General features: G+C 37.6%; 1 protein-coding gene across 2 annotated transcripts in view; it reads right to left on the reverse strand.

Annotated features, from left to right (window-relative positions):
• The window catches only part of Rme-8 (receptor mediated endocytosis 8), a 193,259-nt gene that overhangs the window by 82,101 nt on the left and 84,069 nt on the right, over nt 1-27,089 (reverse strand). For both annotated transcript variants that reach the window (XM_083139435.1, XM_083139434.1), the window contains exons 12-15: nt 26,273-26,527; nt 19,785-19,967; nt 17,351-17,530; nt 5,243-5,460 (exon numbers count right to left, since the gene is read on the reverse strand). In XM_083139435.1, the coding sequence (XP_082995561.1) occupies nt 5,243-5,460; nt 17,351-17,530; nt 19,785-19,967; nt 26,273-26,527 (836 nt within the window). The remainder of the gene's footprint in view (nt 1-5,242; nt 5,461-17,350; nt 17,531-19,784; nt 19,968-26,272; nt 26,528-27,089) is intronic.

The raw sequence follows: 27,089 nt of genomic DNA on the forward strand, positions 1-27,089 counted from the left end.
TTTTACAAATAAATTGATTCACTGATATGCTTACATCAGTGAATTCCTATAAGATTACCAAATAATACAGTCAATACAACTATGAACCAATACCAAAGACGGACATACAGATTTCCACTGATACCAATGCCTGAATACTGTAACAATCAAACACTATTCAAAATATTCATTACGGAAATAATTTACAAAATGTTATACAAATACCATGCAATCAGTGGGCATGCCCAATCACAGAGATATGGACTGATTAGAGATGGGCCAGTATGAAATTTTGGCCAATACCTATAAAGTACTTATATAAAATTTACCGATACCGATAACCGATATTCTACTGATCCAATATAAAATTTAAAATGGTACATGAAGAACCTGAATGGATCATTGACCTCCTTAAGAAATGTTTGTTTCCATGTGACTGCAGTGCAAAACAAGTTGCATATTTAGACATTTACTGTTTAAAAATTGGGCATGGAGATTAGCCATTAAAATTATAACAAAATGACAGAAATTTGCACTGAAGTGTAAGATATTAATAGTACTGATATACTGATACACCAACATGCCTGTATAGGCCAATACCAATATACAAATTGATGTTTTAAGTATACTTTATGCACAGATAGGCTAATCAGGACTGGATCTACAGTTAAAGTGGGATCCGAACCAGTGTGCAATGTGCCTCCACCAGGTATCGAACCCAATAAAGTACAGATTATTCTGGCCGAATTTTAGGACTGATACTAATATGCCATGCATACAGTAGATGGCATGTGTAACCAGTGTGCATAGCAACACTACAGTGTTTTTCTCTTGTCAAGTGGGGAAAGACATAGACAAGATGGAGGGCGACTATCACAGGCAAAGATGTGATGTGTGGCATTTGCGGAAGAAAGGCATCAAAACTGCAGTCATTTTACACATTCTTAACTGCAATATGTGGTCAGGACATTCCTGCACAGAAGACTATACAACTGGGTTGAAGGGTTCACGAGTGGCATGGAAGCTGTGCACAAGGATGTGAGTACTGATCATACATCAACATTGCAAAATCACGGAAACATTTGAGATCGTGTGAATTGATTATGGTTGACAGGCATCTAACCTAACTTAACTCAAGTATCAGACAGGCCTTGGGCACGCAAGCCTGCACACCATTACTTACAATGATTTGTAAATGAAAAAGATGTCTGCACATTGGAGCCCATGGAAATTGACACAGGCACAGGACAAAATGGTGGAAGACTGTCATTATATCATCTTTTTTTTTTTTTAACTCATGGCACAACAGCCCATTGAGAGCCCGGGCCTACCTACCGACTGCCAGCCTCTCACACCTGCCGGCCCCCATGGCAGAGTGGTTACATCGTGCTATGATGCCAGGGGTACTGGGTTCGAATCCTGGCCTGGACATGTGTGCGAGTGTCCATTCATCAATTTCATCATATAATCACTCATCCGCATTTTCACAAATTAGTCAAAAGTGGTACAAAAGGTGAAGCAAAATAAAGCAAATTAATCACTCCCACCTGATCCTATTCACTCTTTCAGCAGTGGTTAGAGATCATGCAATCAGTTACAGGGGTCAGCACAACGAGCACCCAGTCATAGCTGTAGGTTTTCATGGTTGGGTTATGCTATTCATTCAAAGCTCCCCAATTTTCTTGATGCTGGGTGGCCACCAGTCCCATACACAGGCAGAAATCTCAAGTGAAAAGTTGTTACACTTTTCCCAGGAGACTCGAACATGCACACGTCCCATAGCCAGAGCCCAAGGCATGATGCTTTAGACCACATGGCCACGGTCCTGAGCAGAAGACTGTCACTGGCTACTGGTAATGCATTATGAAAATACAGAAGCTGGTGTCGAATCATGGTGTAACCACACACCAGAGAAGAAACGCCAACCATGCAATGGTAACATTCAGGAAGTCCCAAGCCCAAGAAATGTTGTGTTGCTCCATCTGCAGGTGGTGGGGTAGTACTACCAAAGAATGGTTCTGTGATGCCATTATGAAGTTACCAGGAAGATTGATATATCCCGTGTGTATTGAAACATAAATAGGGTTGGGACAGATTAATTGGTATTCTGTTGGTATCAGCCGATATAGGCATATCGGTGTATTGGTTTATCAGTAAAATTACCAATTATTTTACCGAAACAATACATCCATAAATATCTTATAATTTAGTGCAAATTTCTGCAATTTTGTTATAATTCTTATGGGTAATCCTCATGCCCTACTTTTAAAAAAAAGTAAATGTCTAAATATGAAACTTCTTTTGCGCTGCAGTCACCTTGAATTTCGAATGCTGATCACACACATGACATTCATTTTCCCATCACATTAGGATTTTTTACAATTTCACAATCAAAATTCTCATATTCAGCATTTGATTATGCCTATCACAGAATGCAACAAAATAATTTTATAGAAGTGAAATTTTGGTTGTTTACAAACCAATAGGTGATTCTGGAAGTATTTTGAATGCTGATCACGGAAATGACATCAATTTCTTCCCATCATGTCAAGATTTTTCTTTAGGCGAGGATTTTTCTCCACGTTAGTAAAATCAAACAACCCACCATATTATAATATTGTGTTTTGGACATTTTGTGAAGGAAATTTTTATGAAGAATTTCAAAAATGAAAGTTACTGAATGAAAGTCCATACAATTTTCAATCCAATCTGTCTTGTGAAGGTAGAATATAGATTAAATGCTTACTATTTTATGTGGATATGTAGTTCAAAATCAGACGATTTGTATTGTAGAAAACCAATATTTTACCATCATCTAAACAGAGCCATTTATTAGGGAAATGATGGAACTACACATTGTATTGTGAAATTAAGGCAGTTAATATGTAGCTATTTTCTGAAAAAATAACTAGACGTGATTGGCAAAAATGGATTTCATTTTTGGAATCAGCATGCTGAAATTATTTAGAAACAAATAATCATCTGTGATATGACCCTTATTTTGAACGACACTCTTTCCTCGGCAAAATAACACGGTCGTGGTCATTTTTCAAAAAGGAATTTAAGAAAATTGTATTATATTTCACATCATATGTTACCAAAATTTCAATTCAAAATTTTCTATATATTAACTGACTGAATTAACTTTCGAAGTCATAAAGGAAAATTACCAAAAATTCAAATATTAACGAACAGTGTATTTGAACAAAATTAACAAGTGCGTAAAAAATGTTCTTACATAAATTTAGTACATCCTTACATATTTAATGAAGCAAGATTTTGCATTACGATATCATTTTCACATATTTCAGGTTTTTCTTCACATTAAGCATAATATCAAGTCAATTTATTACCACGCATTAAAACTTCCAATCTTGCGAAGATTTTTACGAGACAATTTACACGAAACGCTCGATTATCACGAAGAAGAAACAAAGACAATTATGTATATTTATAAGTTCTATAGATTCTTCAAATTGAGAGTAGACAATTTTTTCATATTAACAAACTAGGCCTTGCATTTTTGTAGCTACATGCATGTCGACAATACTTATCTGTAGGTTCATCATGAAGACAAGATGGCTGCAATTTTATGTCGTTTCGACAGGTCACTTTTTAATGTCCTTTTCACTTTTAAGGTTCTTCACGGCCTTTCTGAAGATCGAAAAACCGTTACTATTCTTTTTGTAACAATATTGTCACATTTCACGGACAAATCTTGTTGTTATATAAAAAATATTTCCAATTTAGGTCTCCGAAAAATTTAGCGACTCCCTCCTACGAGTCATTGATCTTTTAGATCAAGCAGTGTATCAAAACTCACACTGTTACAACTTTACGCACAGAATACAAACTTGTTATTATTTTTCAAATGACAATTATTGAATTGTACAGATATAATACATGAAAATGCTTGTAAAATAAATTAGATACAATAAAACAGATATTACAATACTCTATTACTTGTTTACGTATTTTCTTTTTACCATTTACAGTTATTTTAAGTTTTACAATTTTGGTGGGAAAAAGGTTATTTACGCACAACTTAGATTTTTCCCTTTATGTGAGTTGGCTATGTTTCACAACTTTACAACTTTAGGATTACTCTTCAAGGCGCTCCTTGCAACTAATCGTAATTTTATCATCGAAATTTTACCAAAACTTATTTCAAATGGATTGTACGTGTTAGTAATACATATTAAATACATGTTCGTATCCATATACTTATGAATGAGCAAGTAAAACCGGTTGAAACCAAACATATGTGCGATTTTGCATAAACTGGCAATTTACGGTAAGCACATTCCTGATGCATCACAAACCAAATTACATTGCTGATTTATAAAAATATTTTAAATGCTTGAAGTTTACATATGTACTTCGATTAGAACAAAGCCAAAGTGATGTAAATTAATTTTATACAAATATAAACCACCAAATACGAACTTAAATCGTAGATTTCAAGCGACAGAATTATTTTATTTTTCACGTTATGATGGTACTCATTATGATACCGTCATAGTGAGACATCCAAACCCATGTCGACCGGTGATATAATTTTACTACAGTTACAAGCAGTGCTTCTAATACTATTACAGCTATGTCATCACAATTAAAAAAATGTAGAATTGTACAAAATCTGTACATGATATGCTGAAACTAATACAATATCTGACATCAGGGCACTTGATTTGGCTCATATAACATAAAATATTTCGTGCCCTTCGCAGGCCTGTGTGATCGATATTCTACCGATCTGACATAAAATCCTAAATGGTCCTTGTTTCGATGTGACTGCAGTGCAAAAGAAGTTGCATGTTTGGACATTTACTTTTTAAAAGTAGAGCATGGGGATTATCTATAAAAATTTTAACAAAATGGCAGAATTTTGCATTAAATTATAAGATACTAACTGATATACCGAATCGGTAAAATAATCGGTAAATTTACCAACAAACTGAAACTCTGATATGTCTCTGAAATCGGCCAATACCTGTCGAGTACAGATTAATCTGTCCCATCCATACTGAGATAAATATATTACATGTCCTTAAAAGTAAAATGCGTAGTTATTTCTTACCCGCACTTGAGTTTCACTACTCCCTTATGCTTTCCCACATTATACATGTTTAATTTATGGGCCTCTGAAAAACACTGTAGTTTTCTGTTCGGAAATATACAAAGTCACTTAAATTTTCTCCATAACAACTTTAAGGAAATTAATTCACTGACAATTTAATAAGGGAAAAGAAATGAAACTTACGATCGGCGTATGGGTGAATCTAGACCTTCCTCATTTTCATCCTTTTCAAGGAGAAGCCGTAGGTAGTATTCACCGATCTGCACCTCATCTGCTAGGCACTGGTACTGGACTTCAAACTCATTGTGGTTCCATGAAATCATAGCATTTCCACTCAAGTCTCTATCATTACAGAATCCACGAATTTCACTTTCCAGGGCATCTCTCAGCTCTTCTCGTGTCTGTAAATTGACAGACAGACAGTCACCTGTGCACAAAACAGAAAGACAGTGCATGGTCCTGCATTGATTAGAAGAATGAATGATGCAATAGTGAAAGCGGCATGCATTATGGACCAATGTAGAGTGAAACTTATATCTTTGTAAAAGAAAAAGAGAGAGAATAAGAACATCTACGTGCAGCTAATGTGCAGATGCAGGTCACAAACACAGGAATTGTGAAGATCCATTCTCAATGGATTAGTTCTGCAAGTCTAATTAAATAGCATGTTAATTGCATTCTAATACAATAGCAGATTCATGCAAATTATGCTGAAAAAAATATTTAAAATATAATGTTTAGCACAAAAGGAAATGAATTAAATTTTAATAACAAATTTGAAAAATGTTAATAAATATGCATTAATTGGCAAGATAAAAGTACTACAATAGAATCATATTTTCGTTTACTCGCAGACTGAGTGATGTTATTTGTAACAAATGTTGCAATACATAACAGAAATAGCATGAAATACAAAAGATCATTATTTTCTTTATAAATCTCTGATGAAGGGAGCATGTGTTCTCCTGAAATGTCACAACGAAAAACTGTTTTAACCGTAAACTAAGAAAATAATTCTACAATGCAAGCAATGCGTACATACAAGAAAAACTAATACAAAAGATCATTGACCAATGTCTTCTTAAAACATTTCTTGTTAATAAAATCTACCTAAACAAGAATGTCCAAGATTAAATCTCCTATTTCCTTGTAGTATTTGTTTTAAATTCTTTGCAACATTGGATAGAATAAAAATAGAACAGTTGTTGAATTGATTTTAAGGTTAATAATTATGTGTGCACATATTTCATGTTTTGTCAACAAGAACACATACTAAAAGAATGATTTAAAAAGGAAAATAAGGCCAATGACTTTCTTCCTATTTTAGTTATTTTAAATTTTTTCGGGGTGACTACTCTAGGACCATGATAAAATTCAAGTATAATTCCCAGTTTTCAAGGTGAAATTTCCAAAAATGCAAGGACACAAGACAACAGGATGTTTTCTCTATTTCAACCCCCACACACAAATATCAATATAAAGGGTCTGTGTGATCCCAAAGTATCCAAAACTTCTACTTCAATTCAATTAAACAGTGTATATATATATTTGAAATATTTAATTTAAGGTGTGGAGTTTACATTTGCCACTTCAAATACAGTCAACTCTCGATTCTACGACCCCGGATATAACGACCCTCTCGAAGTAACGACATGGGAACCATGAAAAATTTGGAAAAAAGTTGGAAAATTGAAGGAAATCGGCCGAAAAATTTGTTTTTTTGCAATCGTTTTATTCACACTCATTCCCTTCACGAGCGCACTACAGCTCCCAGGTGGGTTTGATCTAAAAATAGACACCATCACAACAAGCTTCAGTGATATCAAATAGCACTTGACCTATATCCTACCCTCCACCAAGTGCGCAAATGTTACCCTGCACCCGACGGCTGCTACCCAACGTGCTAGGCTTCTTTTGCCATTGTGATTTCCCTTGCTCTTGGATACATGAGAAGAGAAGATCGAATGTGCTTGGATGTTATTTTAAATCGACCTTGACTTGTTTCCTTGTCCTAGGAGCTGCTGACAATTGGGGGGGGGGGGGGGGTAGCAGCCCGAAATGACTGTGCTGGACTTGCAGTCTTTGTCTATGTATTTGGCAGGTCAAGCTCTTTCTTCGATAAATACACCACCTTGAGAAATTAGAGATAAGATTGCAGGAATTCCAAAATACAGATGCGTGGTGCCTGGAAGTATGGACCATCTGTCCAGCTCTGACCTAGAGTTCAGCAGGTTCCCGTGAGTGAGCAACTCTTGGCCTTGTAGCAGACAACTTCCAGTAACCGCTTTCATTCAAAAAGTGTTCTTTACCCCCCTGTAACACTTCATAAAAAAGCGAAACTGTTAGAGATAATCAAAGCAACATAGGCCAAATAAAGTTTACTTCGATGTTACGTGCATGATAACTTCCGTTTCCCACATCATACGTTATCCTAACTGTGCTGTTGTCATAATATTTGCCAAAAAAGTGTTCCGTTGGCTGAGTGACTTCTCTTCTTTTCCTCTCAGCAGACGTGTGGGAGGGGGGGGGGTGGCAATGACAATTGTTTCAGCCAAGATTTTCTTGCTCGTGTGTGCACACTGGTGATTACAAGTGAGGGGTGGAAATGGATTCCTCTTCCCTTCTTTAAAATGGGGCAACCAGTTCTTGCCTACATTCTTGTAAACGGACAAAAACCATAGGACAAGTAAAAAAAAAGTGACCCTCCCCCTTCCCAGCTCATTCTCCACCACTGGTGTGCACCACAATGTCAAAGAGGCAATGTGATAATTGCAGAATTCAGGGGTCCTATTTTTTTAATGCTACCAGGTGTGCCAGTTAATAATTCTTAATTTCCTTGCTGGATGGCACTGGAAGCAAGGGTTGGTGCATAGTCTCAACTGTTACATCAGTGTGTTGCCAGGACAGTACCTGTCAAAATGCCCATTATGTGCAACCGAGTGCGAGTGATCGTGATATTGGGTTTGTGTGGGAAACATGTTGACCTTCAATCCAAATAAGGAGCATGTGCGGCACGTCCTGCTTTTCTTGTTCCATCACAAGAAAAACGCGAGTGAAAGCCATCGTATCCTTGTGGAAACGTGCGGTGACAATGTCCTAATGCAGGATGCGTATGTGCGAGTTGGTTTCGATGATTCAAAAGTGGTGCTTTCAACTTGAAAGACAAAGATCGCCCAGGCCAGCCGAAAAAATTCCAAGATGCCGAATTGCAAGCACTGTTGGACGAAGACGATACGCAAATGCAACAACAACTGGCAGATAATTTAAATGATGGTTGCCAAACCATATCTGTTCGTCTTCATGCCTTGGGAAAGATCCAGAAGGCAGGAAAATGGGTCCTACATCATCTGAACGACAGACAAATGGAAAAGCGAAAAAAGGTGTGTGAAGTGTTGCTTTCTCGGCATGAAAGCTTTCTTGCATCGGATAGTGACTGGGGACGAAAAATGGATCTACTTCGAGAAAACCAAAATGCAAAAATTCATGGTCTCACCCAGGACAACCTTCAACATTAACCGCAAAATCAAATCGCTTCGGAAGGAAGACAATGCTGTGCATTTGGTGGGATCAGAAGGGTGTGGTGTACCATGAGCTTCTCAAACCAGGTGAAACAGTGAATGACGTTCACTACTTTCAACAACTCATCAATTTGAACATGCATTGATCGAAAAGTACCCGGATTGGGCGACAAGACACGGAAAAGTGATTTTGCAGCATGACAACGCCTCATTACACACAGCGAAAGGCGTCAGACAACATTTCTGCACTTGGTTGGGAATTCTTGCCCCACCCGCCATACTCACCAGACTTAGCCCCTTTCGCAGCAACACTTCCCCCAACAATTACGAAGATGTCGAACAATGGCTTGCTGACTGGATCACCTCAAAATGTGAACGATTTTTCTGGAAGGGCATCCACAATTTGACGGACAGATGGGCAAAATGTACAGCTAGCGATGGTGCATACTTTGAATAACGCATTTGTTACCTTTCTCCCCAGATACACTTGTTTTCTTTAGGATCAATTAAGAAATATTAACCAGCACACCTGGTATTTAATGCATAGCAAATATTGCCCATATTATTGTCTGTTGCATAGCAAAACGTAAAGCAAGGGTCACTTCTTTCTTCTTCACACTGCTGATAAAAGCTGACGCCAGTGTTTTGTCTAGTGTCTGCAAAGCTGTCGCTTGCTGATAACAGCAATGACTCATCCAGCGTGAAGCAAATAGTCACTGTTTTGAATCTCACTGATTTGAAGACAACAAAATTCTATCTCCAGAAAGAAAAACAAGAGTTGAAACAACTTCATGTTCTGCACCTTCTGATAAGCAAAACTGTACATTTTATTTTACATCTGACACAAGAATAAACTTGTTGAAAGGAAATGCATACAACATAATCACCGCTTTTCTTCAGAACCATTCATGTGGGAGGAAAAAAAAGTGCTGAATGTAGGAATGGACGCTGAGACCGATTTAAAGAAACATTATTCAAGGGGAGAACGCTTGGAGGAGTGGATGTTTGACATCAAGAATACTCCTAAATCCAATATTAAATCGTCTATTAACTTAAGAGTAAATAACGATCTCCCATTTTGATAATGCGCATGTTTCAGAAAGCTCGTTTGAGTTCATTTTATGCTGATAGGCTAATCAGGACTAAATATACAGTTTACAGTAAAATCCAATTCTAAACCCAAATGATTATCGACTGCGATGCTGTTTAATGTGTCCTAAAATACACATTGGGTGAAAACAGGTTGCAAGTTGCATATTTCCTTTTTCAGGTTGGATTACAATGCAAGTCGAGGAACGAGTTTGGACTGCTACCTTGAATGGGGGAGGGGGGTGATTATGAAGTTGGTTGAAGAAGGAAAAAACGAGACTTTTTTTATGATTTATTTTACACAGCTAAACCAGACCGAAATTTACAGCCCCACCTTCTTTTTTTTATGTCTGGTGCCTAGAAAGGTTGTGTTGTTTCTCCCGAGAGATCTTATCTTACCAGTTAATCTTGTAACAGACAATCTACAGTAGACTCGTATAAAATCCAACATTCATTCTGACCGATTATCTCCCGACTTTTGCTGGCACCAGTGTGACTGGTGTCAAGCTTCTTCGAGTTTTGCTTGCAATAAGTGAGAGGTTGTTTTCTTTTCCATAGGTCTCAGTGCAAACAGGTTTGTCATGAACTAGAATTGTAAGAATTTGCTGGAAGAGCAATGACTATGCACAATTGAAAGAAAGTAAAATTATTTTAAACCCTTTCTTTGTGAAAACGTTTTCATGTTCTATTTTCCTTCTCACAACATGTGTCCTGTGCATAACATGTTGTCCAACTACCAGGATAAATGGTGTTACCATCTGTCCAGCTTGATATCTTCCATTTCTCAGATATGAATTTCCTGTTGCTGGTTGACCCTTATTCTTTTTGGATATCTGTGTGGAGAGTGAAGAATATGCAGTCTGACACCATGATTGGGCATTTAGATGAATTTTCTTCATGCTTTGGATATCCGAAAACCTATGTTACTGACAATGGTCAACCATTTGCATCTTCCGAGTTAGACAATTATTGCTCAAAGAGGAATATTAAGCTTCTTCACTCAACTCCATACACCCCCCAATCAAATGGTCTAGCTGAAAGGAATGTTGGGGTGGTAAAAAACATGATCGAAAAGAACTTTTCAAATAGTTCGTGTATCACTTTGCGAGACACGGACAAGTTCATTTTTGAACTATTGGGTAGATTGAGAAATACTCCAGTGCATGGGTATACTCCAGCAGAACGCTTACTTAAGTTTCGGCCAAGAACGGATATTTCCACTTCTGACGTAACCATATAATTCCAAAAATCAGCCTATTGGTCCTGTTCCATTTATGCCGGGGGAAAAAGTGCTAGTGGAACGTTGCAAAAAGAAATTCAGCCATGGTTCCAAATACACTATTGGCGAAATTGTAAAATTGATGGGCCGGAAGATGGCAAAAGTAATTGTTGATAATTACGTGGTTGTTGTTCATTTTTCGAAGATCAAGAAATAAACCTCTAAGATTGGTGTCTAAAATCAAAAGTTTCTCGCACGGTAACAACCCGGTCCTAGTTAGAGAGGAGAATTATTTCCCAGTACATGCTGCTGAAAATCAAGTAGAGCCTCCAAATGCGATAAACGACAATCTGCTGATCAGAAGATTCCAGAGACCAAGACGACCGCCTGTAAGCTATGGGCAAACTCTGTGAAACAGGAGTCTTTTCTGCCAAAGGGAGGTGTGTGTTGTGTACTGACTGATCATCTCCACTCATCTATGCCAGACCTGATCTGCATCATCAGTGTGCGCCAGACCTAGTTATTGTATGTTGTTTAACGTCAGTTTTCTGTTATCTAGCTTGCAATATGTATGCCGCAAAATCTATACCATCCTTATGACGAGACGTCTAGCATCTATACCATAATGTAAGTTCTTTATACTATTGTGTTATATTGTTCGAGAATTTTACACTTTTGCTTGTGTCTAAACTCTAGTCGTATTATTTACTCCATACTTGAAGAAAACAAAGAACCCAAACTTAACACCTTCTCGTAGGAATCTTTGTGTCTGTCTGAGCTCCGTTTAAGCTGAAAATTGGTGCAAATTCCAATAACGACCCCCTTGAAACAATGACCCCTTTCCCGGGAACTGTGAAAGTATCGAGAGTTGACTGTACTCAGAATCGAAATACATCTACAAACACAAGTCACAAATGCTATGTACTAATCTACGAAAAATTGTTAACTCTACAAGAATTTCAAACTCAAATTTAAATAATCAACTTCAAGATATCTTATCTTGCAATAATCTTCCATCTACCAGATAGACTATTCTGCAGAGGACACTAACAAAGTTAACGTATTGAAAGAATTCTTTTTTAATTTTCCAAGCAGCTTCCTTTTCCTTCCTCAATGAAAATAAGAGGCAAAAGTTGCAATTTTTCATGTCTACAGAGAAAAATTCACGCACAATTCCCAGAGCCAATAATTCATGCATAATTCCCCGAATTGAAGGAATTCTCAGTGAGTAGCCACCTAATTTTTGTGTCTCTTGCGTTACCTATGATGACAGGGTGTCTACAATTTCATAAAAACAAAATTCCCTGACTTTTCCAGGTTTTCCAAACAAAGAACCAAAATTTTCCACACCAAGTTAGGGCAATTCATGCATTTATATGTGTGAAAGAAGGTCACTACATTTTAGCTACACACCACACGTAGAATCCCACATAATCAAGGTAAGACTAAGTGAAATTGAACAGATATTGACTGTTATATAGGAGTGCGCTTTTTGCATAATAGTTGCCATAAATTGATTAATGCTAAACAAAGAATTCTTTCTATAAAAAATATAACAGTTAGTGGCATAAATAATACATAATTATAGTAAAATTTACTAATATATGTATTAAACCTAACATCAACCAAACACAATTTTTTCATAAATTGCAACAAGTGGTAAACGCCAAAAGCCACTTACTGCAGATTTCTACTTGAAAATAGTTCAAACTATGATCCCATTTTCTAATGTATATACAGGGTTCCCACGCAAACTCCAAATACATTTTCCCTGAGATTTCCCTGAGTTTTCCAGAATCCTCATATTTTTTCCAGAGTATTGAATGCACAGTAAATGACTACTAAAATTTTACAATGGCCTCCTCCATTTCCCCTCATAGCCATACCATCCTCACCTTCTTTATTACTGTTGTTTTCTGATGCAAATAACAAAACTAGTTTAATAATAAAATAAAATTACACTTCTTTGCATGTAATTAAGAACAAAGATGACCAGTTTTCTAGAACTTTAAACAACTCAAACAATTTCTAACATATCTGATATAGAACATTGAAATATTTTCACACTTTTCATACATGTTTATAAATGGATACAATATCAATTAATCTGTAATGCGTACAATAGTAGTTAAGACAAACAAATTATTGCAATTTTTAAAACATATAAAAATGAAGTGACAATTATTAGTACCGATTTAAAAAGGAATAATAAGTTACTGAAACTGAAATATAAAACAAGAAATGTACTTAGTGTCTGATACAGCAAATTAAGAAACTTTACTTCTCAGAAGATTCAAGTTTTTTTAATTGTTCTGCAATAGCCTTTGCTTCTTCTTGCATCTTTTGTTGTTTGGCTTGTAAAGCACGGATCTCACTTGCTTTACGTTTCATTTCTTTCCTTTTGCCTTCTTTGTGATCACATTTCTTTCTCGTCTTCTGCAATGCTTCTTCGTATCTAATACGTGCACCTTTAACACTCTGGATCATATCTTTGCTTACTTCTACATTTGACACTCCTCCTACCACTTTCACTGCATCATAAACTTGCCGAATAGCCACAACAGACTCTTCTTTCAAGTTTTCTATTAAAACCTGCTTATTTACAGAAAACCCACTTTCCACATACGCATTGCCATGTGATAAAATCAAAACCAACTTAACAGTGCTCCATAACTCAGAGAAGTCATCCTTGCCCTTCATGACACCTGAAAAAAAATAATCTAATGCATCAGTTTTGATTGAAAAGTTACAAAACTTCTCTTTCAATTCCTTTTCACTACTGATATTGTGCAACAATGTCTTAAACTGGCGAATTACTTTATCACCAGTTACAGCCTTCATTCTCTTTCTCCTCAGAAGTTCCTGTATCAGGTCTTCCATGCGCTGAGCACATCGCTTTGGAAACTGAGTCATTTGCTTCGGAACTAAACAACTAGCGGCTCTCACCAACCTAAACTTAAGGGGACTACGTTCCACAATCTTCTCTGTTGTTGACTGCAAAAAAATTCTGCAGCTAGTAAAAAACATAAGCTTCTCCTTTTCATTCACCTCTTTAGCTTCCAAAGCAGCTTTGGCACCAATTCCAATATCAATCTTTGTCAAAGGAATCAAGTTGTCAGAATTCCTGACATCAATTTGCATTAATTTAAAACTAGTTTTTGCATTGTTCAAGATGTCACTTTTTATGAATCTCCCCATTACATCTCTAACAACACTTTCTAGGGAGTCATGAAGAAATGGGAACATGGGTTTGGGGGTTTGGAACATTGTCAAAAAAGGCTCAAATGAGCTGGCTAGAGTCATGAAGAAATTGAGCCTTGCAAGCATAAACTGATCATTAAGCCCTAACATAATTCTTGACAAACAGTATGATCCCTTGAAACGTTTACTCTGGTGAAAATACTTTTTCAAGTCAGAGAAAATGGCTATAGCTCTTTCAGCAACAGCTACATTTTCAACCCACCGAGAAGCACAGAATTTTCGAGGCAGATCAGTCTTGCCAGTAATTTTTGTGTAATCTGCACGCCGAGCTGGAGAATCTTTAAAGAAATAATAGACGCATCTAAGAAATTCATGGACACTCCACCCAGATTTCTTGTGACCATGCTGAAAGGCACCATGTATTACATGAAGACCACAGGTACCAACTGATAGTAGCTCTGGATCTTCTTCATCTGAAACCAGATGTTTAGACAATTCATGGAGAAAAGCCCAATTTACATTTGGTCCATCCATTGACACTTGAACCATTGTTTGAACAGGCAGAGACGTCAAAGCTTCTAGAAACTTCCCGAGAAGATCTTTGGCTGTTGCATGATCCAAAAATACTGAGGTGAGGTACCGGGTGGACACTTTATTATCAACTATATTCCAGTACCTCAAAACAATGTCCATCTGTTCACGCTGAACAATCTTATTCAAAGATTCATCAAAGCACACAACAAAGGAGGAACTCAACAAAATATCGTCTTTAAGAGAATTTGTAAAATATGGTGCTAATCCATACAAAATTAAATATGACACTTTCGTAGGACCAAGTGTAAACTGCTGAGCAATCATGCTATCTTTAAACATCTTGAAAATGTCTCCTAAGCCTGCCTGAAAATTAAAGGAACAATGGCCCATGACCATTTTTAGAGTCCACATAATTTCTGCTGCTCTTACATCTTCATTCACAACAAAATTTTCCAAAGTAGATTTTGGTTCACTTTGTGAAGGAACTGAAAGTGTTGACTCTTCTAACTCACTTTTTACTGCAGCACTAGAAGGTTTATTTTGGCCATCAAACTTTGTGCTTGGTAGGAAATAATTTTTCACAGATCGATGCAACTGAGCTTCAGTATTTCTTTTATGTGCAGCACTTTTTGAATGACTTACTATAGCTTGACGTCCCATGTTACTAAGTTCAAACACTTTTTTACAAGTTTTACACTTTGCTTGTGTTCGACTGTCCTTTACGTCCTCTAGCCACTTAGACCACTCTGGGTTGACACCTGGATCAATCCACCGGGGATTAAAATTAGTGTGAAAAGTAGACATACTTTTCCTGAGCCTTTAAATACCAACTCTACAAATATCCTGCAAGAAAAACATGCTTTAGAATTGGTAATATTATGAGTGACAGTGATAATGACAGGAACAAAAATAGCCTAATCTAAGATGAAGAAGTGAGGAACGCTAGTACATAATGGTAAGTTAGTGACAGCTGCAAGCGCAAGTGTGATGGAGGGGGGGGGGGGTAAGTATACACCATTCGACTGGCCATCACCTCATGATATTCAATTTCTGGCATATCTGTTGAGAAAACTATTTCACTACATGATATTAATGTAGATCTGCTGGTCCTACAAGTAATTCCATTTTACACATATGAGAGCTTTTGAGGCACATAAAAATTCACACGTCATGTCATGACTATAACAATAATTGAACATGATCAAAAACTTAAAATATGAACAAATATGAATTATGTACTGTTCATAAATACATGGCACTAGTAAGTAAATATTTAAAATTCTGTTCTAAATGCAGTAAATACACAATCAACAATATTGTACACAAAAGATGGCAGAAAATAAATATTTCCCTAAACAGGACACTCCATTTTTTTACTATTTTGTAAAAAAAGAAGGAAGAAAAAACTTAAAACTACTCCTTAATAAGAGAAATCAGATGAACACTGGTTAACATCAGGTTATCTTTATTATGCGTTTTCCACATCTTGAAATATATTTTACGTCATGTAAAAGATCGAAATCGGTTAATTAAATTTTGAAAAGCACAAAATTTATGAGGGTATACACTTGGTCACCAGCCCTGGAATCACATTTAAAAACAAGAAACAGACAAATAAATACATATGAGTTCCTTGCTGAAAGAGAAATGCTACAACAGCCTGGATTATCCACAGACAGGAGCATATTATAATCCCTCAGTTTTGCTTCATTGGGAACAATTAATCAATTACAAGATTTTCCCTGAGATTTCCCTGAGATTTGTATTTTTTTTCAAATTCCCTGAGATTTCCAGGTTTTCCAGGTGTGTGGGAACCCTGTATATAATATGGAATTTCTACTGCAACTACCTGTAATACTCAGTATACTGAAGTATGTTGATTCTCCCAGAAACGTAGTAAATTTCCCTAACATTTCCATGACTTTTCCAGAAAAAGTAAATTCCCAGGATTTCAAGATTTTCCAGACTGGATGATGATGGGACAAACACAAATATACGTCCAAGCTTTATTCAGGGTTCACACCTAGGACGTTTACAGTAAATTAAGCAGACCAGTCCACCATGGAGGTTGGTAATGGTAATAAGTGCAATTAAACTGTAATATGTTCAAAGTAAGCAAATTACATGCAATTGTCTAAAGCAGGACACCCAAATGTTTTCTTACGCAGGGCAAGTGAAGATGATTCAACAATTGGTTGCGAACCACACTATGTTTTACTTACACTAAAGACAATATATCAAAATAAAATAAGAGGTTTTGTAAGTACTAAGCAGGTCACATAAAACACTTTGGTAGCCCTAGCCTAAGAATATAAAAATAATGTTGGTCATCTTTATAATTAAAAGTTAAAAAGTTTATCTAACATACCAGTGGTTTGCAAGTTTACACATGCTACTCTGCGTTACTTTGTTATAACTATTACGTCTTGATCACACCTATTCATTTAGGTATCTTTCTTACATATTCATTTTATACGGAAAATAAAATTCATACATTTTCACGGAAGTTATTTTTTTACCTTTTCCACAGATGTATACTCTTACAACTTAGCACTTCACTTCAACAACTTTTGAGATTGCAGTTACACCTACACAATAATAATAATAATAATAATAATAAAAACCAAACAACATGCTTGAACGTGAGATGAATCATCAGTGGAATACTGCGAAAATGTACTGAAATGAAAGGAATAAAGTCACCTGCATGTAAATGACGATCAAGCCTACCTTGTGGTTCCATATCAGATTTGGCAGAGCATGGTCTTGGTTAAATTTGTAATAGAACAACAGCCAATTGGCCTCACTTTTGATCCTCTCTCTTCGCTTTCTTAGAACAATGGGTCTCTCCTTTAGTTTATCATCCTTCCTTTCCAACCCCATTTTCGCACCCCAGTGTTCAAGAGCATGCTGTAAATACATGTGGAAAACTTACACAAGGAGCAAATAGAATATTTGTCATTAAAAAAATTCAAGCAACCCAATATATCCAAGATAAAAGACATTTCAGATCAGGATATAAAATACAATGGAACTTCAATTATCTTTTTGTGGAACTTAAGAAATGTAAAATGTGGGAAATAAAACATCTAGAAGGAACATGTTGCTTTTTTGGGACCTGGAAAGTTAAAGTGCAATGCTGGCCACCATTTTCAAATGAATTCAAGCATTAGAAAAATAATACGTTTTAAACTACCCTTGCATATGGGTTACAACAACAAAAAATTAAAATTTTTAAAAATGGTTGAGCAAGTAATTATTGTTTTCTTCTTGGACCGTTTGGTATGGATTGACAACAACAACAAACACCCTTAAAACCTGTTACGTATGCTGTCTTCTTATTTGTTGTTGTTGTTGTTGGTGGTGGTGGTGGTAGTAGTAGTAGTGAGAAATTAAGCTTCACAACAGATATAATTTTTTCCACAGTAAAATTGTTTTCTCTAATGAACATTAACGTACTTTACTCAAAAGCCACTCAAAAGCACTGCACAACCTCTCTACCAGTAGTAGTAACACAGGACAGGAACGCCCACCTACAACAGTTTTACCATTCGTCGGACGCACCTCCAGGAAGTTAAGCAGAATTCTAGCCAGGCATGGGGTGAAGATCATTCACAGGCCGCCACTGAAAACCAAGGCCCTACTCCGTTCAGTCAGAGATGACCTGGAACTCAGCATTCCAGGAGTATACCGAATACCATGTGAGTGTGGGACAACGTACATAGGCCAAACGGGACCCACCATTGAGCAGCGAAGGAATGAACATCAGAGTAATATACAATTACTCCAAATGGAAAAGTCAGGACTTGCGGAACACAGCATCACCGAGGAACACAGGATTTTATTTGCAGACACCAAAATAACAGCCAAATATGCTGGTTACTGGGACTGACGGGTAAAGGAAGCCATATCCATTTCACGGGAAAGCACCAATCTCAACAGGGACGTGGGACTCCAGCTCAGTCATGCCTGGAACCCACTCCTCCGTAAAAACAAGACAACAGCCAATGAGAACACCACGATCCAGAGTGAGCCAATAAGAAGACAAGAGTCCAAACTCCATCACATCATAGTCTTATATAGGTATATAAACCAACACTGGTCTCCATTTTTACATTCCCTGAAAGGGGTGCAGTGGTAGCATCGTCGCCTTGTAATCAAGGGGTCACGGGCTCAATACCCGGTAGAGGCACATAGTGGTTCGGATCCCACTTTAAACTGTAGCCTTACTGTGCATAAAGTGGACTTAAAACAACAAATCAAACAAACATTACAAAGAATACAAACCCGAGAAGACCTGTTCGTATTGCACAGTTATCCATGCTGTTACCTGTACAGCCTTGTTTAGGACGGTCATTCTGGTGCAAGGATTAATTACTTTTAACACAATCTTGTATTGACTAATAAATTGATTTAAGATCACATTTCATAGCTAGAGTGAGATTACTTTGGTAACATCTCTGGATGTTTTGCATTTGCAGCTTGGGAGCGAGTCAAAAAGTCGGAAGCCTCCAATCAAGAAGCGAGCCGCTGACGTCATCTCAACCTAGCACCTATCGCTAACTCTCCCGCTCACGCTCCACACTGTTGGTAGGCTCGCTTGATGGACTCGCACAGGAAGCTGGAGATGTTTTGAAAGTAATCGGACTATAATATTAGTTGGATTCATGGCTTTCTAAGCCCATATTTGAAAAGAAAAAAAAAGCTGGCTCCTGAATTTTGATTTTCCGATTTGGATTAATTTACTTCCGTTTTCTGCCACTTTTGGCTAATCACAAAGATGAGGATAAGTGATAATGTGATTAATTTGACGAAGGGATGCTCACAAAGAACATCTATGCCCGGGCTGGGATTCGAACTCGGGACTCTTGAAATTGTAGTGTGCTGTGATAACTACTGCCACCACGGAGGTCAGCACCTCCTCACTGTCTATTGCTGAATATAAACAATTATACTTCTTCTGGTTAGACCTCCTTTATTCATTGGACATTTACACATGTACACAAAGTATCTTGTTCAAGAGAAACCCAAGTGAATAGAGAAGTTCTTCGAATCACAAGAAGTGCATTATTTTAAAAAAACTGGCGTTTCATACAAAATATCTCTGGTTCTATGGACAATCTATAAAACATTTAAATATATAGCCACTTATAGATTAACCTACCTCAATGTGTTTCTCCACTACTTTTAACTGCCTCTCAATTGCTATCCATTGTGGACCTCGGCGATTTTTATTTGCATGATCCAAGGCTATTTTTAAATTATCCCTATTGTTCAGCCTCTCCTCTTCTAAATATGTGGCAGGAACTTTCTCATCTGAATCCAAGTAACACAAAAGACCTGAAGGCTGTGAATAAAAAGGAAAATTCAAATACCTGAAAACCTTCATGTAATTAGCGCATGTAAAAACAGTTAACTCGGTTAACAGAAATTAATACCACAAAGTTGAATTCACTTCTTACACAAATTTTAATTATTCTGTGCGCATTTTGCAAAAAATGCATTAATCAACTGTGATAAATTATCATCAAGAATATCATATGCAAGGGTACTCCAAGAAGGAGGCCAGGGGGGGACTTGCCGTCCCTGAGATATTTGGGGAAAAGTCATATAAATCAAATAATGAAACTGTAGAGTAAAAACATTGACAGGATATTAAGTAGTATCTGATATGTGCATCATGAAAGAGTACAAAAAGGCGAAGAACTGTGCACCAACAAATGGACAGATATTTATGGAAAGGAAGCAAGTCAAATACAAATGGTGGACTCAAGTCTGAACTGGAAAACAGCACCATGGTATTTTCTACTCAATATCAAATTTTCGATTAGTAAAATAATAATAATAATAATAATTTTAAAATTAGAGTTTTTATGACTGAAGGGTAAAATTTGAAAACTTATTCTGTCCCCAGTGCTTCATAGCAGGGGAGCACACTTTGCCCAGTTGGGAAAAACGTTACGGAAGCTTGTGGGTCAATATAGAGAAAATGCAGTGGATGTTGGATGCCTATGCAAATTATCCTAGTGGGGGATGCTTTATAAGAATTTTCTTAACTAGGGGGGAGGGGGGAACATCATTAGCACATGTCTCCCTCATTTTGAGCACTGTTCTACCCCCTCCAAATAAAAAAAAATGATCATGATCATTAGGCTCACTTCTTGGATTTCAGATAATTAAAATGTGAAATAAAATATAGTTGTAAGAACTGTCTGTTGCTGTATTTATTGTGTAATTACATACATATTTAACATTATTAAATTCATCACAAATATATAGTTACTTCAAAATGAACAAGACGACCAAGATACAGTGAAACTCCGATTTTACATTTTTCATGGAATCAAGATGAAAAAACTTAAAATGCAGGAAAATGCAAAATCGAGTATAATTTTATAAACACATGGCTTTGCTGGGACCATAAATATTGAATGTATTGCAGGAAAAATGTCAAATCCAGGAACATCAAATTGGGGTTCCACTGTACATGTTGTCTATTTCATAACAGAAGATTGTTTTTATATCTAGAACTAGGTAGTCACTCTACACTTACAACTGTTTAATATTATGCATGTTATTTTGATTAACACAATCCCTATACACAGATCCCATTTAATAGAAAACTGTGTGATTTGAATTGCATACGGCGTGGGTAGTATACTATCATTTTTGCATCATGTTGCAGTTGATATAAATGGTATTTGTACAACACAGCAGCAGTTAGAATATAACTAATAATTTTCCAGAGTATATAAACAGCCTGCAGTTTCTGAGGAATGGACAACTACAAGTCCTGGAAGATGGATAAGGGGATCCTCGACCATTCTTCATGCAAAACATGTTTCAGTTCCTGCAGGAATGCTGTCAGCGGATAACGGGACCAAACCCTATTCTCCAAATCTGATCTCAAGACACTCGATGATATTGATGTCCTACGATTGTGGCAGCCAGGAAGATGCGAAACGTCTCCTGCATGCTCATCAAACAATGATAAGAATCGGGACATTATCATCTTGGTAAATGGCTTCCCCTTCAGGAAACAACATCTCTAGATGGACCTGGTCGCTCAAAATGTCTACGTGGTCCTTGACAGTGACTCGACCGTGCAAGGTGAAAATGGGGCCTGCTGAATAGCACGATATGATCAAAACCATGACCGAACCGCCACCATGCTTCACCATTGGAATGAGACAGTCCTGGTCGTATGTTTGGGCTGGTGTTCTCCACACGTACACACATCCCATGTGGGAAACGAGGTGAAGGACGATTCATCGGACCAGATGACAGTCTTCAATTGATCGGCAGTCCACTATTAATGGGTGTTGCACCACTCTCTCCTCTTCTTGGCATTCACCTGGGTCACCAACGGCTTGGCAATTGCAGCTCGCCCATGAATGTCTTGCTTATGGAGTTCCCTTTGTACTGTTTTTGTTTGGCAGACAAGAATTTAGCTCCGATGTTACTTTCACAGCACTGGTCTTCTTATTCCTGGTTACAATACTCCTCAATGTCATTCTATTTCTGTCACTCATGTGTATATTTTCGTCCACGCAGATGTATATCTGACAATGTCTTTCCGGACACACTATATGCCATCATGACCTTGGATACAGTCCCTCTCAATATGCCAAATAACATGGCTACTTTGGTCACACAGGCACCTGCAAGGTGAGTACCAACAATTTGCCCTCTTTGAAACACTGTCATCTCAGACATGATTCAGTATCCACTGCATGCTGTCTACAGCACAACCGTCAACATGGTCCTATCTCACAGCGCAAAACAAAGGAAAGTCGCACCACATCCAATTTCAAGTGGTAAAATTGAGTCGATTTCACCCATTCCGATGTTGTGGTGTTTCCATGTTTTTGTCCATCCGATGTATATCTCACAGGGTAAGAAAATAACATACTATGAATATTTTGAAGCAGTACATGTAAATTGGCACAATATACTTGTTGCAATGAATATTTTGATGCAGTACATGTAAATTTGCACAATATACTTATTGCAATGGAATACTTATATCCTAAAACCTGCAACTACGCAGCTTTTTGGATTAGAATCTATACGAATCATTAAGTTTCGGCTTAAGTATTGGATCAAAATAATACAGTGTGTCTATAAAGTCATGGTGGGGTTTCAAAACCCTGCAGTGTCCAAACAAAAAAAATTAAATATATGTGTGTGTATGTGTGTGTGTGTGTGTGTGTATATATATATATACACACACACACACTACCGACAAAAAGTTTAAGACCACCAGAAAAAGTGCCAAAAATCAGTAGAAATGAATGTATTTTGTAATTAATGTACGAGAAACAGATGTAAGAATCTGCTTGGCAATGTATAAACATAGGTACATCCACTATACATACTAATGTCACCTCATATTTTGCTTTCATCATTATGTCTGCCATGGGCCTTAATGACAGCAGCGCAAACACGTGGCATGCGCTCCAATAGTTTTCCCAGATAGGATGGTTGAATGTTATGCCAGGCATCGTTGATGAATTCCCATAGCTGTTGAGTGTTGCTGGGTAACTTCTTCCTGATGTCGATTTGGCCCCATAGCAGTTCAATTGGTGAAATGTCAGCTGACTGCGGTGTCTACGTCATGAGAACTAATGCCCCTTCTGTTGCCTTGCGATCCAAATACCGCATGCACAATTTGAATGTATGTTTGGGATCATTATCTTGTTGAAGAATAAACCCATTACCAACAAGACGATGACCAGAGGGAATGGCATGATACACCAATATCTGATGATACCCTTCTTTTACCAATGTACCCTGAATTTTATGAAGGTCCCCCATCTGGTTTCCGGTAAAACATCTCCACACCATTACACTTCCACCCCCATGTTTCACTGTGGGAACAAAACACTCTTCTTTCATTCTCTCGCCGACCTTTCGACACACAAAGGTTCGCGTATTGCTGCCAAATAATTCATATTTGGATTAGTCGGTCCAGAGTACCCGCTTCCAGTTATCCACAGTCCAACCTAGGTGCGTTTTAGACCAGGCTAATCGTTTCATCTTGTTCACACGTCATAACAATGGCTTTCTAGCAGCTACTCTGCCATGCAGCCCTTCTTCATGCAACCTATTCTTCACCGTTGACACAGACACTGTCGTCACTCTGCTGTTATTCAAGGAAGCAGCGATGACTGGTGCTGTTAGGTGCCTGTTCTGTTTGCTAGTTACTGTAATATATCTATAGTCAGATGCAGACATTGCACGAGCTCTTCCACTACATGCACGGTCAGCATGACTGTTGGTTTTACGGTATTTGTCTAATGCACAATGAACACCAGTTTTGAAAATATTCAGTTTTCTTGCTAATTCTTCATTTTTCAGTGCACATATCACAGCACGCTTTTCAACCGAAATCACCTGTTCCCCACGATGACGGGCCACTTCACACATCTCCATTTATCTTGACCACCTCACACACAATAACGTGCTCGCAATGTTGCCTGCGTGAACAGCAACTGACCTGGAGCCACTGATAAGGATGCGCAAGAGACTGGCTACCATACTGACCGGTTTCACGCACACAGCTGAAATGTTGCCAGCTTCAGGAACATTTCTGTCACTTTCCACTTTGCCAACCACATGCTACACATTCGGAAAAAAATTGGTTTCTCATCTTGCAAGGTTCAAACTAGACTACATTGTATTTTCCATGTATATCATTGTTACATCTTTCTTGGGCAGGAAACACTGTTTCCACACAACACTCCATACTGATTTTTTGGCCGTTTTTCATGGTGGTCTTAAACTTTTTGTCGGTAGTGTGTGTGTGTGTATATATATACACAGCATTGAGAGAATCTACAAGTGTGTTGAATAGGATGGAGATGGCCACATGAGTAGCAGGCACAGATCCATGGGGAGGGCAAGAGGGGTGATCACCCCTTCCAACTGCTGGGTTTTAGGATATATTATTGATATTGATTGATTGGTTTGGAGTTTTAAGTCCACTTTATGCACAGTAAGGCTAATCGGGACTGGACCTACAGTTTAAAGTGGGATCCGAACCACTATGTGCCTCCACCGGGTATCGAACCCAGGACCCCTTGCAAGGCGACGATGCTACCACTGCACCATTGGTATTATTATGCCTAATATTCTTGAAGGGTCGAATGTTCTGTCTTATATCACCAAGTATAATAGGCTTGAGAATATTTCTTAAGTCCATTTTATGTTCAGAGAGGATAATCGTAACTGGGCCTACAGCAAAAATTTGGACCTGGACCAGTGTGCAATGTGCCTCCAAAGGGGACTGAACCCAAGATCGCTTCAGAGAATAGGTTGTTTTATGTTTATTCAATTTACTACTCATCTTATCCTTCTGTTTTCTGTGGCAGTGGGAGGAATTATGATAACAATATAATAATGGCATGTAATGGGAACCTTCTATTCCAACCCTGGGTCCCTATATTTTGCAAAACAATATGCTCTTTGCTAGAACTTGTAAGTCAGCTTGGTTTCTTGTTACAGTACTATACATTGTTTATGTAAAACAGAGTAAGTGTAGGTTAGAATTCATTCTCAGTAAGGTGAGGCACCACACTGAAACACTGTAACCAACTGCAACTTCTGGATCCGCCACTGGTGAGTAGTCATGTGACAAGTTGTGATGGTGATGCAAACCATACCACTTAGTCAGTCAGGATGTTTACAGTTCAGAGAGAGGTTCAATGTGTCCTTTGCCTTGCAAAATTTGGTGTGTGTTCATCTTGAATATCGTCACATGTTCAATGAAGAGCCACCACATGAAAATAACATTCGCCAGTGGGAATGCAAGTTTAAGGAAACTGACAGCTTGTTGGACGCAAAATGTTAGTGACAAGACTCTTCAAGCTATACGGGAGAGCTACCTAAAGAGCCCCAAGAAACAGGTGTGTACCTGTTCAGTCTAGGCCTTAAGAAGACCACAGTCTCTAAAGTGCTGAAGAAATGTCTGAGTTTTACATGTTAAAAAATCCAATTAGTACAGTCACTCTACCAAACAGGCCCAAACGACTTGTTTCTTTCTGTAGATGTGCTAAATAAGATGGGCAATGCTGAAGAATTCCTAAAGAAGATTGTGTTCAGTAATGAGGCTATGCTCTATCATCAACATAATGTCAGGGTACGAGCTAATGAACAACCACATGCCTATATTGAGCATGAATGTGAGTGACAGCCTGAAAGTGAACATGTGTGCCCTCAAACATGAGGACCATGTAACTTTCCTCTTTGGTACATGAGTTACATGTATAAAGTGGATTAGCTGGCAGAACAGCCATGGGCTGAATCTTGCCTTTAATAAAGAAAATTTGAAATGCTAAGAAACAAATATATCATAATGGATGCAGTGAACACAGTTTTAGTATTTCATACGTGAAGTTTGGTGTTTCCGAGTTGCAATTTTTGGATGTTTTCAGATTAATTTGAAAGGCCCAATGCCTTCATTAACTGAGCATGCAGTGTCTGTTACTACCATCTCTGTCCTAGATGCTACATCCTCAGTTAATGAAGGCAGTGGGTCCTCAAAATTAATTCGCAACGTGTAAACACCAAACTTCACGTATGAAACATAGAATTTGTTTTCTTTTTCACAAATGTGCTTGCTACCAAGAGAAACATATGAATATTACTTGCCATTATTCTCTTCAGGAGACCCATTGCAGTGGGATGTCCTGTAACCCACAATCCTACAAGATGACGGGAGAGCTGTCGGTGAGTGAGGAGCCGCTCCTCTGCACCATGTGTAAAAAGAGCCGTGAGGAGGTGACGAGGTAAAGCTCCTTCGGCCAGTGCTAAATCCTGCATCTTGGCTGCAACTTCAGGTTCCCCTTCTTCTATCACAGCTCGCATAACCAAGCCTGCTCCTTTAACGATGGCCAGTGACGGATGCTTAAAGAAAGTAGGTACAAACATGATGGTAAATTTTGTGTGACAGATGTGTACCTCACAACAGAATAAATTTTAAACTTTGTATTGTAAAATGAGAATTTCATATGCACGATGAAAGAATATACGTATTTACTAGGGATGGAACAGATTAATTGATACTCTTATTGGTATCGGCCAATGTAGGCATATCAGTGTATTGGTCTGATCCAATATTTTATTTTATCAACTTATCTATAAATATCTTGCAATTTGGTGCAAAATTTTGCAATTTTGTTATAATTTTTATGGATAATCTCCATGCCCTACTTTTTTAATATGCAACTTATTTTGCACCGCAGTCACATGGAAACAAACATTTGTTAAGAAGGTCAATGATCTATTTAGGTTCTTCAAGGACCATCTGGAATTTTATATTGGATTGGAAAAATATCGGTAATTGGTAAATTTTATATTATACTTTATCAGTATTGGCCAAATTTTCATATCAACCCATCTCCAGTATTTACCATATAATAACACGGGAATGTGTTAATACCCTTGTTCTAGCAAACACCAGGGTTAA

This window comes from Lepisma saccharinum, chromosome 17 (assembly GCF_977018435.1).
Source record: "Lepisma saccharinum chromosome 17, izLepSacc3.1, whole genome shotgun sequence".
Taxonomy (NCBI): Eukaryota; Metazoa; Arthropoda; class Insecta; order Zygentoma; family Lepismatidae; genus Lepisma; species Lepisma saccharinum.